Here is a 17,096-nt window from a genome sequence, read left to right on the forward strand (position 1 = left end):
AAAGCGCCAAAACATAAAAAAAATATAAAAGTGGTATTGCTGTAATCGCACCGACCTGAAGAATAAATCTGCCTTATCAATTTTACCACACGCGGAACGGCATAATAAAAAACCCCAAAAAACAATTCCTGAATTGCTGCATTCTGTTCATTCTCCCTCCCAAAAAAGCGGAATAGAAAGCGATCAAAAAATGTCACGTGCCCGAAAATGGTACCAATAAATACATCAACTCGTCCCGCAAAAAACAAGCCCTTATGTGACTCAGTAAGCAACAATATGGAAAAATTATTGCTCTCAAAATAAGGCGATGCAAAAACTTATTTTTACAATAAAAAGTGTCTTTTAGTGTGTGCCAAACATAAAAGCCCAATGTAAATCTGGTAATCTGGTTTCTGTAATTGCGCTGAACCGAAGAATAAAGTTGTCTAATCACTTATACCGCTCGAAGAACGGCATAAAAAATAAATAAAACCAATTCTTCACATGCTGTTGATTGGTTCTTTGTGCCTCCCAAAGATTGCAGTAAGGCTCGGCTCACATTTATCCAGCGCTCTGCGCTGAGCTCTTACACCGGGGTTTCCGCGTAAATCTCTGAATTATGTGATTCAGGTGAAACCCCCGGCGGAAGATTCCCTGTAATGAGGCAGATGGAGCCACTGTGGATGCCGTCTGGCCTATGATCCGGCGGTGTCCATCTTTTTACTAGGCATGCATATAAGTGCCGTCGGCCACAGTTCTGTGCACTTCTGAAAAGTAGGACGACACTGAACAGAGGCCAGACGGAGTCCAGAGTAACTCTGCTGCCTCATTATAGTGAATGGATCCCTTGGGGATTTCATCTAAATCACATCACTCAGAGATTTAGATGGAAACCCCGATATAAGTGCTCAGCGTAGAGCACAGGAAAAATGTGATCCAAAATAATATGTAAAATGTTTCCAATAAAAGCTTCAACTCCATTCGCAAAAAAAGCAAGTCCCCACTCAGGTCCGTCATCTGTTAACAATAATATAGGGGCTTCCACATTACTGGTAGCACAAAGGCTCTGGAAAAACAAAATGGCTCCTCACCCTCCAAAAGAAATCCAGTAAATTCTGCGCTCCCAAATCCAAAGGTCCCCCTCCCTTCTGAGCTCTACTGTGTGTCTAAACTGCAGTTAACGTCCACGTTTGGCATTCCTGTAGCGATGATAGCATGCCTAATTTATGGGTGCATGTCTCCAGAAGAACGAGCTTGGCATAATGTACTGGTCACTACAACATACTGGTCGCTACAGCATACTGGTCACTACAACGGCAGTTTGCAATCTTCACTTAGCAACATCCACTGCTGCTAGTTTCTGGAAAACATCCATGGAGTCAAAATCGTCAGTACACCTGTAGATAATTTCACAAAGGGGTATAATTTCCAAAATGGGGTCACTTGAGGTGGCTTCTGCTCTTCAAGCACATAGGGGCTCTGTATATGGAGTCCGCAAATTATTCTAGGAAAATCTGCTCTCCAGGAGTAAAAATCACTCCGTCCCTCCCGAGTCTCGCCGTGTGGTTAAGCAGTACTGTAGAGCCACATATGGGATATTTCTACATTCAGCAGAAATTGTAGGACAAATTTTGGTGCAATTTTACCCATTTCCCAGTGTGAAAATGTAAAATCTGGGGTGAAAACAAAATTTTTGTGGTAAAAATGTTATTATTTTTTCTTTACTGCCAAAGGTATAAAATTATGTGACACATCTGTGGTGTCAATATGATCACTGCACCCCTAGATGAATTCATTGAGATGTGTAGTTTGTACAATGGAGTCACTTATGGGGGGGTTTTAGCTGATCTGGCACTTCATGGGCTCTACCAATATGACATGGCACCCTCAAACCAGTCCAACAAAATCTGAACTCCAATATGGTGCTTCTTCCCTTCTGAGCTTGCACTATGCCTTAAAAGTAGTTTTGACCTCATACGGGGTATCTGCATACTCAAGTGAAATTGCACAACAAATTTTGGGGTCCATTTTGTGCTAAAAACATTCTTGTGGGAAATTTTTATTTTTTTTATTTTCACAGCTCAATGTTGTAAACTTCTGTGAAGCACTTGGGGGTTCAAAGTGCTCACCACACATCTAGATAAGTTATAAGTTCCCTGAGGGGTCTAGTTTCCAAAATGGTGTCACTTGTGGGGGGTTTCCACTGTTTAGGCACATTAAGAGCTCTCCAAACGCGACATATCGTCCGCCAATTATTCCAGCAAATTTTACATTCAAAAAGTCAAATGGCACTCCTTCCCTTCCGAGCCCTGCCGTGCGCCCAAACAGTGTTTTTTCCCCACATATGGGGTATCTGCTTACTCAGGATAAATTGCACAACAAGTTGTATGGGGCAATTTCTTTTATTACTATTATGAAAACGTAAAATTGGGGGCTGAAAAACATTTTTGTGGGAAAAATGTGACAATTTTATTTTCACGGCTCAATGTTATAAACTTCTGTGAAGCAAGTGGGGGTTCAAGGTGCTCACCACACATCTAGATAAGTTCCCTCAGAGGTCTAGTTTCCAAAATGGTGTCACTTGTGGGGGGTTTCCACTGTTTAGGCACATCATGGGCTCTCCAAACACGACATAGCGTCTGCTAATTATTCCAGCAAATTTTACATTCAAAAAGTCAAATGGCGCTCCTTTAGTTCCAAGCACTTCTGTGCGCCCAAAGGGTAGTCTTGCTCCACATATTGGGTATCTGCATACTCAGGAGAAATTGCAGAACAAATTGTAGGGTGTAATTTTTACTGTTTCCCTAGTGAAAATGCAAAATTTGGGGCTGAAAAAAAACATTTTTGTGGAAAAATGTGATTTCTTTATTTTCACTGCTGAATATTATAAACTTCTGTGAAGCACCTGGGGGTTCAAAGTGCTCACCACACATCTAGATAAGTTCCCTGAGGGGTCTAGTTTCCAAAACGGTGTCACTTGTCGGGGGTTTCCACTGTTTAGGCACATCAGCGGCCCTCCAAATGTGACGTGGCGTCTGTTAATTATTCCAGCAAATTTTACATTCAAAAAGTCAAATGGCGCTCATTTCCTTCCAAGCCCCGCCATGCGCCCAAACAGTGGTTTTCCCCCAGATATTGGGTATCGGTGTGCTCAGAAGTTTCACTACTAATTTTGGGGTCCATTATCTCCTGTTAGTCTTGTGAAAGTAAAAAAAATTGGGTCTAAGGTAACATTTTTGTAAAAAAAAGTTAAATGTTTATTTTTTCCTTCCACATTCCAAAAATTCCTGTGAAGCACCTGAAGGGTTAATAAACTTCTTGACTGTGGTTTTGAGCACCTTGAGGGGTGCCGTTTTTAGAATGGTGTCACTTTTGGTATTTTCTGTCATATAGACCATCAAAGTCACTTCAAATGTGATGTGGTCCCTAAAGAAAATGGTTTTGTAAATTTTGTTGGAAAAATGAGAAATCGCTGGTCAACTTTTAACTTCCTAACGAAAAAAAATGTTGGTTCCAAAATTGTGCTGATGTAAAATAGACATGTGGGAAATGTTATTTATTAACTATTCTGTGTGACATATCTATCTGATTTAAAAGCATAAAGATTAAAATTTTGAAAATTGCCAAATTTTTGATTTTTTCACAAATAAACATAAGTCATATCAAATAAATTTTACCACTATCATGAAGTACAATATGTCATGAAAAAAACAATCTCAGAATCACCGAGATACGTTGAAGCGTTCCAAAGTAGTTATCTCATAAAGTGACACTGCTCAGAATTCAAAAAATTGGCATGGTCAGGAAGGTGAAAACATGCTTCGGGGTGAACGGGTTAAAGACTCCTTCATACCTGCTTGTTTTCCCTCAATCTCCACCCTCTCTTCTTTGATTGACAGCACTGGCTTCATAGAGCCAGAGAATGGTGGAGATAGATGAAGATCAAGCAGGTGGGAAGGTGTATATAAATGATTGGCCCTACTGTAATGCACTGAGCGCCTGTACTTGGTGTGAACAGTCATTCTGTGCTGTCATACTCGCTTTAAACAAAATTCAATGCAACATGAAAGAGGAGAATTTGTATACTCAGGATCAGAAACAGAGGCTGGTTGTGACAATGAAGGTATTAAAGCAAATGACATACCGTATTTTTCGGACTATAAGACGCACTTTTTTCCTCCAAAATTTTGGAGGAAAGTGGGGGGTGCGTCTTATAGTCCGAATACTATATTACTGTATGGCCGTGCATGGTGGTGGGTGTGGGGGAGCGGCAGCGGGGGATCAGCGGGGCACAGGAAGCATCAGCCGTCTGCTGCTGCCTACCCTGTGCCCGCTACTAAAGAAAATGAATATTCCCTGCTCCCCACACCCATGGGTGTGGAGAGCAATGAATATTCATTTTCCTTAATAGCCGGTACACTGTAGGCGCTGCACGGCTCCTGCTGCCGCCCCACGGTCTGTGTGCCCGCTATTAAAGCTCATAAATATTCCCTACAATCCACTCCCATGGGTTGTAGTGAATATTCATGGTCTTTAATAGCAGGCACACTGACCGCAGTGCAGCAGCACGAGCCGCGCTGTGGTCCAGTGCGCCGGCTACTGAAGAGACTGAATGGTCACTGCTCCCCACGCACAGAGTCCCGGCGTGGGGAGCAGTGACTATTCCAGCACAGCATCTCACACTGTGTGAAGGCGCATGGCAGGGACGCCACGCGTGTCCTGCCATGCGCGACTCACACAGTGAGAGTCTTGGCAGCAGAGCGGGACAGCGCTGGAGGAGAGAGGAGGTGAGTATGATTGTTCATTTTTTTTGTGGGGGCACAAGGGGTGCCATACATACCAGGATGGGTGATCAAGGGGTGCCATGCATACCAGGATGGGTGATCAAGGTGTGCCATACATACCAGGATGGGGGATCAAGGGGTGCCATGCATACCAGGATGGGGGATCAAGGGGTGCCATACATACCAGGATGGGTGATCAAGGGGTGCCATGCATACCAGGATGGGGGATCAAGCGGTGCCATGCATACCAGGATGGGGGATCAAGGGGTGCTATGAATACCAGGATGGAGGATCAAGGGGTGCCATGAATACCAGGATGGGTGATCAAGGGGTGCCATGCATACCAGGATGGGGGATCAAGGGGTGCCATGAATACTAGGATGGGGATCAGGGGGTACCACGCATTCCAGGATGGGTGATCAAGGGGTGCCATGCATACCAGGATCGGGGATCAAGGGGTGCCATGCATACCAGGATGGGGGATCAAGGGGTGCTATGAATACCAGGATGGGGGATCAAGAGGTGCCATGAATACCAGGATGGGGGATAAAGGGGTGCCATGAATACCAGGATGGGGGATCAAGGGGTGCCATGCATACCAGGATGGGGGATCAAGGGGTGCCATTAATACTAGGATGGGGATCAAGGGGTGCCATGAATACTAGGATGGGGATCAAGGAGTACAATGCATACCAGGATGGGTGATCAAGGGGTGCTATGAATATCAGGATGGGGGATCAAGAGGTGCCATGAATACCAGGATGGGGGATAAAGGGGTGCCATGAATACCAGGATGGGGGATAAAGGGGTGCCATGCATACCAGGATGGGGATCAGGGGGTGCCATGAATACCAGGATAGGGGATCAAAGGGGTGCCATGAATACCAGGATGGGGGATCAAGGGGTGTTGGAACCCAACATGGACAATATCTATCGTACGTGTAATATGAATGACTGAACTCACAATTTGATCCACAAACCCTGTATAGCACTAAAGTTCATCAAAGGACGACATCAAAGAGATTGACCATGTGCTGTGGAGTCATAAAACCTGTGAGGCAGGAAGACATTGTGTGTCCTGTGGTGTGGTGCCTTTTGTTCTAGTGATAGAGTAAAGAGAGCACCTACATGGGAGATGGACATCTTGTCTGGCCTCTTCAAAGGGACATAACCCCTGTGGTGTTTGGATTACAAACCATTGTTCTTCAAGTTGACCTCTTATCTCCAAGCAAAATCCAGTTGAACCTGTCCTCGGGCCACTTGATACAAAGACCTTTTGGCTATATACCAGACGCCATCAGCAGGAAGATGAAGACCACTGCAATTATGTATGACCTCTGATACTCTTACCCATTCTAAACCTAAGAGCGCTACCTTCAGAAGAGTGTCTGCATCAGCAGCCATGTGCATGTTTCTGGAGAACTTCAAAGACTGTGACCTGATTGGATGGTACCATTATTTGGAGGTGTTACAGGGATGGGCAATGTGTGGGCCATGTCTGACTGTGTAACTGATATAAAGGTAGCACATCAAACTAGTTAGGCATTAGTATTCTTATTATTATTCTTCTTCTGCTTCTTCCCTCTTCCCATCTTCTACCATCCTCTCCTTTTACCCTTTCCCTTACATTGTTCCCTTGTCCTTTAGTTAGGTTTCCCTTATGTATGTTATTGTAAATATCCTATTTGTAATAAATCCCCTTTTAAAGATCCAGTAGATCTTGTTAATTAATATTAACTGGCACCCCAAAACTCAGCAGATTCTACAAGGGGTGCCATGAATACCAGGATGGGGGATCAAGGGGTGTCATGAATACCAGGATGGGGGATCAAAGGGTGCCATGCATACCAGGATGGGGGATCAAAGGGTGCCATTCATTCCAGGATGGGGATGAGGGCCATGTATACCAGGACGGGATGGGGGCCACGTGTACCAGGAAGGAGGGGCCATACATACCAGGATGGAGGATATTAACAGAATTGGGGGACATTACCCCAATACCAGTGTCAGCAGCAGACCCCCTCCCACATAACAGGGCATCATGTCTACATTTGTTGCTTAAAGTTTTTTTTCCTATTTTCCTCCTCTAAAACCTAGGTGCGTCTTATAGTCCGGTGTGTCTTATAGTCCGAAAAATACGGTACATAACTGTAAAAAATGGGGGAAATTTACTAAGCCTAGCATCTTATATGCTTGTCTTGAATAGCTGTGCATTACAAATTTATTATGAGGCACACACCTTTAAATTTGGGGTATATTTGCCTGTCTGTAGTTCATAACATAAAATCTCTGCAGCTAGAGTATAAGCTGGTGGAGATTTGCGCCATTTTCAGGCATTAACTTTCCCATTAAACTTCCCCCACGTTTCCATATCACTTAAAAAAATGACGAAATAGTAAATTTTTGCACGAAAATAGCATCCACTATAATGTATGACTTCTTTCACCAGAAAAGTGGAGTACATGCCTTAATAAATTTCATAAATGTGTATTACATTGGCAAGACACAAATTACAGGGCCATTTGTTGGAAATGTAAATTAAGCTGGGGAATTTACTGGTGGTTACAAAGGCAAAAAAATAATAATTCAGATGGTTGCATCCCACTCCATTCAATATGTTCATAGTTCTCCATAGTTTTGCACAGATGAGGGCTAACAAGCCTGAAACAGAAGTTCCTAACTGACTTTATCATTTTAGGCTGTATCTGAGCTATACTCCAGTAACTGAAAATTGATAGTAAGCCAAAGAAGCCTTCTGAAGTCTATGTGCCCACGTTGCATTTATGAAGCAGAAAATTTCTGCTGCATAAATGCAAGTCCTCTCCCGGAAAAACGCATGCGGAATTCCGCACGCGTTTATCGCGCATTTTTCGGGCGTTTATCACGCGTTTTCCACATGCGGAATTGCCTTGCGTTTTTTATGCATTGGACAAAGGCAATTCCGCTTGCGGAAACGCAAAATTAATTGACATGCTGCGGATTTTTGAACGTGGCATAAACGCTGTGGAAAAATCCGCAGCATGTGCATAGAACTTGCGGAATCCCATTGGGGACCATGGGGTGCGGATATACATGCGTTTTTCAAGCGTTTACGCTGCGGAAATTCCGCAGCATATACGCTTGAAAAATGCTACGTGGGCACACAGCCTAAATATAGGGTTTGATTTGTGAAAGAAGGAATGGCATATGCATGACTGTTTTAAGAAAAAAGTGCATAAGCCTTAAAGGGGATCTGTCTGTAGGTTTTCGCTACCTCATCTGAGAGCAGCCTGAAGTACGCCAAAATTATGTATCACTTAGATTACTGGGGGCAGCCGTTCTGACACAATCTGAGCTTTTAGATTTAGCAATGCAGCAAAGCTTAAGAAGTCCATAGACAGTGAGGTGCTTAACACAGTATGGGATGTGTTGGACCAGGGTTCACAGACCAGCTAGTCACAGTAATAAGCTACTGGTGCTAAAACAATCTTTGTAAGCTAACAAAACCCAAGCTTGATAAGAGAGGCATTCTTGAAATCTGTGTTTTAACCCCTAGAGCATGCAGTCTTCAGATTACATAGCAAGAACCTGCCGACAGATTCCCTTTAAAGAATTTTCCCATGAACAAACATTTTAACCAACAGATCTTGGAATAATAATACGTTTTACAATTGGATGTGTAACAAAAATGTTCCTGTGTTGATATAATCTTATAAATGTGCCCCTGCTATGTGCTGTGTAATGGCTGAGTCTGACCATGCAGGAACATGGTCTGAACAAAGTACAACTCCTGGCCAGAGGAGGAAGCAAAAAAAGAGATTATACAGACAGAACAGCATGGGATCACAGTTGCGGCTTTCTGTAAGGAAAAATATTTCCCTGCCTGTTTTACCACAGGAATGAGTGTTTCTTTCGCATCTCTACCACTCTGAGCTCATCATAAATCAAGTCAATGACATATTAGCTCCGCAACAGCTGGAGCGCCTCCCTAAATGACTTCATTTATGATGAGCTAAGGGAACTGGAAACATGCAGAAACACTCGCTCCGGTCATAAAACAGGCAGGAAAATATTTTACCCACAGAAACAATCATCGGATATCCTGTGCTGTCCTGTCTGTATACTTTATCTCGCTTCCTCCCATTGTGGTATGATCCTGCACGGTGAGACACAGGTATTACACAGTACACAGCAGGGGCACATTTATAAGATTATCTCAGCACAGGAATATTGTTTTTAACACATCCAATTGTGGAACTTATTATTATTCCAAGATCTACTGATTAAAATGTACTTTGGCATGGGACAACTCTCTAAATCCATACAGGAAAAAACATGATCTGCTGTATAGTTATGTAGGAAGCGAGTGCTGTAAAGTAATGTCAAGGGTTTATACCACAAATGGGTAACATCCTGCACAAGTAATTTTGTTATGTACCTCCTTTCAGCTTAGATTGAAAGCTTTGAGATTAACACCATTTCTCCTGCATTATGTGGTTATTTCAATCAAGGGCACATTGTGTGCCGCATAGGATACTGACGCAGGATGCCAAGCAAAAATATACATAAAACAAGATGCTGCAGATTAACAGGATGAGTTTCTTCATGATGATTCACAGCACATTGCTATCTACAATGCATGTCTCTTTAATTTATTACCTACCACAACATATGAAAGCAAATTCATCATTTCAGATCATTATAATGAATGATATGAAACTCTATGAAATAAACTTAATTATTATCTTTCAAGATTCTCCAGGGACAAAAAACAAAACATAAAATTATTATGCAGAGAAACATCTTCATATTATGTTGTTTAAAATGAATTCTGGTAAAAGAGAAATATATTGTAATTATGAAAAATGAAAAATAATGTAAGCATATTATGTTACACTGAGCAACCTCTTGAAAGTAAGTTTTATTTAAAATGGGATTCAATTGCATCTGCTTGCATAAGTCTGGGCACCTTACAGAAGAATTCTTCAAATATGTACAGTATGTTGAATGTAATGCATAACATGTGAACAAAGCATAAAACACCAGTCACAACAAAGTAACATCTACTATAGCTACGCTACGCAGAGAAGATGCTCCTTATAATTTTTTAAGCACTCCGCTGTCAAATCTATAATAAGTGCAGATTGATAACACAGGTCTACAAAAAAAATTTTTTTCAGATGCCAAGGTTTTTTGGATGGAATTAGTGTATTTTGAGGGTGCTGATTTCAAAAATCACATTACTTTTGCTGAATTGGTTTTAGTTTTTGAGATAATTCATCCATGAGAATAATGCTTTCCCCCAATGTCACTTGTGTGTGATAACAAATGCAATAGCTTTTGGTCTTTTCACTCTTTAACAGTGTCTTGTCTAATGAAATATCCCATATAATTATTTTGTATTTCAATTTGTAGTCTTACAATGCTATAAAAGCGACATTTTGAAGCCACAACTCTACTATAATTAATTAACTATTAAATATATCAGAAAATAGAGCCAATCTGGCAAAACCGAAAACAGTCATATTCTTAATCATCTCCATAAACTGAAAAAAAACCTGTTTAGACATCGTTGGCACCAAAATCACTGTATACCAGTGTTATGAAAGGCCTGTCACTAGATTTATGCTGCCCAAACCTTAGGAAGCGTGATTCAGATTCTGGCTGCGCAGTTGCAGACATGTATAATCTACTGCACTGAAATGCAGGGGTGTTTCGGAGAAAACATTGTTTGAAAAGGTGGGCAAAGCGCCCAGTGACTTTTCTCTGCTCCGCTCCAATTTTTTATCAGGTCTCTCACTATGTGCACACAACATACCTCTCCCAACTGTAGCTGCAGATCTGAGCATTGATGCATTTTGCAGCGGTGCTCTATGCACAATGTACAGTACATTATGCAGAGAGGATGTTTGTTGACAGTTTATGACACAGTCCCATCGGGCACATACTTATTAAAGGGATTGTCCGGCTTAATTCTAATTAATTAATCTTGTTGATGAGGTTTCTGGAATTACTATAAATGTATGTTATGATGTTTTCTGTATCACTATTTCTCCTCTCACAATTAAAGAAGCACTCCAATCAAAGTTTTTATCCTCTTAATATATTGCAATCATCATATTATATAGCACTGTCTACTTACAATTGATCATTTGCCTTTCTATCCAGATAATTCTTCTGTTTTCCATTAGGTCTATAACATCATGTGATTAAAAACAGACTAGCTGAATCCTTCTTGGCTCTGAGTCATCCTCCTCTTCAACTGAGTCCTGACCCAGCTGCTCCACACTTCCCCCCTGCCAGGGACATTGCCATGATCTAGAATTATAGTTCTAATGATGACTCATACAGGTAAAAGAGACTTCCTGTTTATACATAGAGATTAGAAGGATTCAGCTAGTCTGTTTTTAGCCAGGTGATGTTATAGACCTAATGGAAAAGAAAAGAATTTACAGGGCAATAGGGCAATACAAGCAATTGTAAGTACACAGTGCTATATAATATGATGGTTGCAATATATTAAGAGGATAAAAATTTTGATGAGAGTGCTTCTTTAACTGTCCAAACTCCCCCCAAGCCACCTCCGCTTTCATTATTTAGGACCAGGTCAGTATCTGCACTATATTCATCTTTTGTACAGTAATTGCCCTTGACGCGCCCCCTGGGCCTCTGTTGTGCAGGGAATACCCGGAGCCGGATCGCTAGGGGTTGTAGTCTCCGTGGCGCTGACCCGGTCCGTGCCCAGGGTGGTCAATTCAGTGGCAGTCTTAGTGTAATAACAAATGTCCGACTACGCCACCCGTGGATTGCGGTCAGTGGGGACCGCCGCTGCGCTGCAGACCGCTGAGGCTGATGTTATACGCGCAGCCAAGTATGGGATAACTCCCCACGGGAGAAGTATTGCCTCAGGGCAGCTAGTGTGGATGATGGGAGTGATGGTGTGAGCGTCCCAGTACTAATGGTGCTGGTGCGGCGATGAAACACAGAGACGTGTGGTTGCAGTTTCCAATGCTTTACTCACAGTTGTTATCCGAGTCACTTCTGCAGGGAATGACTGCCCAAGCCGTGCTGCGTCCACCAGGCAAGAGGCTCGACCAACTCCCAGGCAATTCCAAAGCGTGGCACAGGGCTCCCTTCTCTTCCCTTCTCTGGCCGTCCTCACCAGTGACCCACCTTTGTCCAGCTCCCTCGGGCCTTCTCTTGGCGAAACCTATCTCCGGTTTCCCTGACCCTATGTGGTTTGCTTTCCTGGTGGATGTAGTGAGGGGTCGCACCAAGATGTGGTCACAGCCTCCGGTCTTTGGCTGAGGAATCTGTTGCCTCCACCAATTTGGGTTCTGGTACCCTGCTCTGCCAACCCTTCACCCGCAATCTCCTGGGCCTTTGGGGTTCCTTCTACCTTCGTGTCTCTGGGCCTTTCTCTGTGTTCCTGTTCCTTGTTTCCTTTCTTTCTTCCTTTGCTGTTCCTTCTCCTCTCTCTCTCTCAGGCCCCGGCCTACTGACAAGGCCTGCCCGTGGAGCAGAGCCCCTGGAGCAGCTCTGCTCCCTGTCACTTCTCCTCGGACTGCACTCCTCTCTGAACTGACTGAACTGGACTTACTACTCTAAGATAGTGCCCACCTTATATACCTCCTTCTAGCACCCGAGCCCAGGTGACTAGCAACCAATGGGCTCCTACCTATGCCCAGAGACCCACCCCTATCTGCTCCTACACCACTGGGTTTTCCTCCCCCTCCCCACTCCAGCCAGGAACAGAAGCTGTCGTGCCTGCACTTCTGTGGGAGCACCGTTGAGCTGTCCCTCGGAAATGGGGTGTGTGTGGTGCATACAGCTAAACGAGTCCTGGTCCACACTCCATCCTTACCCGGGAGTGGAATACCACACCTCTGGTTCGAGGTGCAATACCCCTGTAGCCCTCGGGGTGCTACACCCTCCTCCCCAGTCAACAGATTAGTCACATCGACAACTTTCCAGTCATTCTTTTCCTCCGCACAGCTGTGCCCTCCTGATTATTAAAATGGCTCACCAGTCCCGGCAGCATGGTTCACCATGGTTTTTTAGTAAACACTTAATAATATCCAAATCAAATGCTATTACATTAATCTTGGTACTACTCATGCCATGTTCTATGTTTGTGTACAGTAAAGGAGCCAAGACCATAGATCCATTACCTCTGCTGCAAGACAAATAGCTTCTTTGGCTTTGTGTCGCATGAGAGCTCCTCCCGGGGAAAGTGTGCTGGTTCCGTTAGAAGGTTCAAGAACTAGCACACCATGTGTATTTTCCTCCAATACTAAAAAGAAAAAGATATAAATAGTTGACACAGGAATGACTCACTGCCACTGAAAGTGCAAAAGGAGTAACAGACATAAAATCTGAAGGGTACACCATTTGGCCGACTCCACAGTTCTTCCTTTCTGGTGCCTTTCCAGTTTGAATTATTTTTTATTTGTTTAACTGTGTGTCTTTTTCAATAACTTGAACGGGTATCAGATTGTTCCCCTGATGTCACCAATAGATCTCAGATCCTGACAACATGACAGAAACTTTGAATTCTGAGCTATTAACTTTCAACTTTGAGATTTATCAGAGTTGTCCTGGAGAGTTTCAAATGTCTGTTATACTAGATAAATTTGGAAAAATCATTTAGTTATACAAATAAAAGAGTATTTAACTTGATTGCCAGTTTGTGGGGATAAAACAGATGGGATGAAAGACATGGTCAGCCCCCTCCAATAGGAGCAATGCCTTCAAAGAGAGACATATATACAGTAGCCATCTACTCCAAAGCTAACTACATATATTTCTGTGCATGTACAGTCATGGCCGAAAGTGTTGGCACCCTTGAAATTGTTGCAGAAAATGAAGTATTTCTCCCCCAAAATTATTGCTATTAGACATATTTTGTTATAAACATGTTTATTTCCTTTGTGTGTATTGGAACAACACAAAAAAACTGAGAAAAAAGGCAAATTGGACATAATTTCACACAAAACCCCAAAAGTGAGCCAGACAAAATTGTTGACACTCTCAACTTAATATTTGGTTGCACACCCTTTGGAATAAATAACTGCAATCAATCACTTCCAATAACCATCAACAAGCTCCTTACACCTCTCAACTGGGATTTCTGTGTACCCTTCTTTTGCAAACTGCTCCAGGTCTCTCATATTTAAAGGGTGACTTCTCCCAACAGCAATTTTAAGATTTCTCCACAGGTGTTCAGTGGGATTTAGATCTGGACTCATTGCTGGCCACTTCACAACTCTCCGTGATTTGTTTCCATCCAGTTCTGGGTGCTTCTTGAAGTAGGTTTGGGGTCATTGTCCTGCTGGAAGACCCATGACCTAGGACGCAAACCTAGCTTTCTGACACTTTGCACCATATTGCGACACAAAATTTTTTGGTAATCTTCAGATTTCATGATGCCTTGCACACTTTTCAAGGCACCCAGTGCCAGAGACAGCTAAGAAAACCCCAAAAGATCTTTGAACCTCCACCATGTTTGACTGTAGGTACTATGTTCTTTTCTTTGTAGCCCTCATTCCATTTTCTGTAAATAGTAGAATGATGTGCTTTACCAAAAAGCTCTATCTTGGTCTCATCTGTTCACAAGACGCTTTCCCAGAAGGATTTTGGTTTACTCACATACATTTCGACAAACTTCAGTCTAGGTTTTTTATGTCTCTGTGTCAGCAGTAGGGTCCTCCTGGGTCTCCTGCCATTGCGTTTCATTCAAATGTCGATGGATAGTTTGTGCTAACACTGATGCACCCTGAGCCTGCATGACAGCTTGTATTTTTTTGGAACTTGATTTGGGCTGCTTCCACCATCCGGACTATCCTGCATTGCAACCTTTCATCAATTTTTCTCTGCCATCCACGTCCAGGGTGATTAGCTACAGTGCCATGGGTTGTAAACTTCTTGATTATGTTGTGCAATGTGGACAAAGGAACATCAAGATCTCTGGAGATGGACTTGTAACCTTGAGATTGTTGATATTTTTCAATAATTTTGGTTCTCAAGTTCTCAGACAGTTCACTTCTCCTTTTACTTTTCTCCATGCTAAGTGTGGCCTACCGGACACCTAATGCAAAGATTGAGTCAATTTCTCCCCTCTTTATCTGGTTTCAGGTGTGATTTTCATATTGCCCACACCTGTTACTTGCCACAGGTGCGTTTAAACAAGCATAACATGCTTTAAACAAAGTCGTCTACCCATAATTTTGGAGCGGTGCCAACAATTTTGTGTGGCCCATTTTTGGGGTTTTGTGTGAAATGATGTCCAGTTTGCTTTTTTTTCTCTGTTTTTTTGTGTTGTTCCAATACATACAAAGGACACAAACATGTGTATAACAAAACATGTGTAATTTCAATAATTTTCTGGAACAATTTCAAGGGTGCCAACAGTTTCAGCCATGATTGTATATGTCAATAGGTGTAAGCAATCGCACTGCTGATTGTTCTCCTCTAGAACCATATGGATAAGCATGCATGACCATGTGCATGAGTGAGAAACATGTGAATGTTTGTGTGCATAAGTGATCACATGGGTGGGTATGTGTGAGCAAGCACATGGGAACAGGTGTCATAGAGAATGATCTATAAAGTTGCATAGAGCACTACTAAAGTGGTATTAATGTTCCTAATGGCTTTGAGTCCAATTCCATGCTGAGGATCACTAGACCTGATGCAGGAGCAGACACAGACAGAACAGGGCCCCTGTACAAGAACAATATATGGGCCCTTTGAAGTCCAATAGCTCATCATAATGCACATTTGCTTTGAAGGAGAGAGTGGGTCCCTTTACCTGTTGGGCCCATGTACGGTTGCATAGGTTGTACTGATGGTATGTCTGCCCCTGACCTGGGGATGTCTTGTCATGTAGCAATAATCTGTCAGCAGGTAATTGCTATTTAATCTGAGAGCAGCATGATGTAGAGGCAAAGAGCCTGATTCCAGTGGTGTATCACTTACTGGACTGTTTGATGCAGACTTTTGATGGAAGCCCTGATTTCTCTACAGTTGATGAAGTAGTGATCAAAATGCTGAGCTCTGTATAACCCTGCCAATCAGTGGTGGGGGTGGAGTTACACAGATTAGCTGGACTGGATTGCACGTGAGACCTAGTCCTCTAGTGATAATTTCCTGCTGATAACACACTGATTGTATTTTCACACATCCTTGGAATCAGGCACTCTACCCCTACATTATGCTGCCCTCAGACTAAATAGCAAAAACCTGCTGACAGATTCCCTGTAAGATAGATGAAAATATTTATTAATGTTATTTTGTTAGTTTTTTGCCACATTATGTTAATATTATTTGGGTACTATATGATTGTATTATTTGGGAATTTTATAGTACACCAGAAGGACAATGCATTTAGCAAAGGCAGGCACAGTCTATAAAATTGACTCACCTATACTCACTTCTGGTTTTGGCGACATTCCAGCAGTGACAGCATTGACTCTCTTGGGACTCACATGACATTGTTACGTCACAAGATCCCTGAGGCCTATCAGTGGGCACTTCATTTACCCCTCATTCAGACAAAATTGACATCCAGAAGGAGTGAGAGCAGCCGCAGCTCTAACTTCCTACAGATGTCAATTATGTCTGAAAGAAAGGATACTAAAGCGACTGCTGATTGGCTGCAGGGATTGTGTCACAACAATGTCACATAAGCCCTGAGAGAGCCTGTACCAACACAGCTGGAATGTCGCCAACACTGGAAAACATAGTGGTTGAGAAGGGGTTGTCTGAGTAGTGGACAACCCCTTTAAGCTAATACATCATGTTCATTGGATCATTGCATACCCACTGCTTAAAAAAATAAAGGGAACAATTAACAACAGAATATAACTCCAAGTAAATCAAACTTCTGTGAAATCAAACTGTCCACTTAGGGAGCAACACTGATTGACAATCAATTTCACATGCTGTTGTGCAAATGGAATAGACAATAGATGGAAATTATTGGCAATTATCAAGATACTCTCAATAAAGGAGTGGTTCTGCAGGTGGGGACCACAGACCACATCTCAGTACCAATGCTTTCTGGCTGATGTTTTGGTCACTTTTGCATGTTGGTTGTGCTTTCACACTCGTGGTAGCATGAGACGAACTCTACAACCCATAGAAGTTACTCAGTTAGTGCAGCTCATCCAGGATGACACATCAATGTGAGCTGTGGCAAGAAGGTTTGCTGGGTCTGTCAGCGTAGTGTCCAGAGGCTGGAGGCGCTACCAGGAGACAGGCCAGTACACCAGGAGACGTGGAGGGGGCCATACGAGGGCAACAACCCAGCAGCAGGACCACTACCTCCGCCTTTGTGCAAGGAGGAACAGGAGG

At 42.8% G+C, this 17,096-nt stretch overlaps 1 protein-coding gene across 1 annotated transcript in view; it reads right to left on the reverse strand.

Moving 5' to 3' along the window:
- Positions 1-17,096, reverse strand: part of LOC141213014 (uncharacterized) — a 903,379-nt gene that overhangs the window by 201,725 nt on the left and 684,558 nt on the right. Inside the window, 1 exon segment of the mRNA XM_073665145.1 lies at positions 12,914-13,035. Coding sequence (XP_073521246.1) covers positions 12,914-13,035 — 122 coding nt within the window.

This window comes from Phyllobates terribilis, unplaced genomic scaffold (genome assembly GCF_046119375.1).
Source record: "Phyllobates terribilis strain yellow unplaced genomic scaffold, ASM4611937v1 Scaffold_2__4_contigs__length_985480577, whole genome shotgun sequence".
NCBI classification, from domain to species: Eukaryota; Metazoa; Chordata; class Amphibia; order Anura; family Dendrobatidae; genus Phyllobates; species Phyllobates terribilis.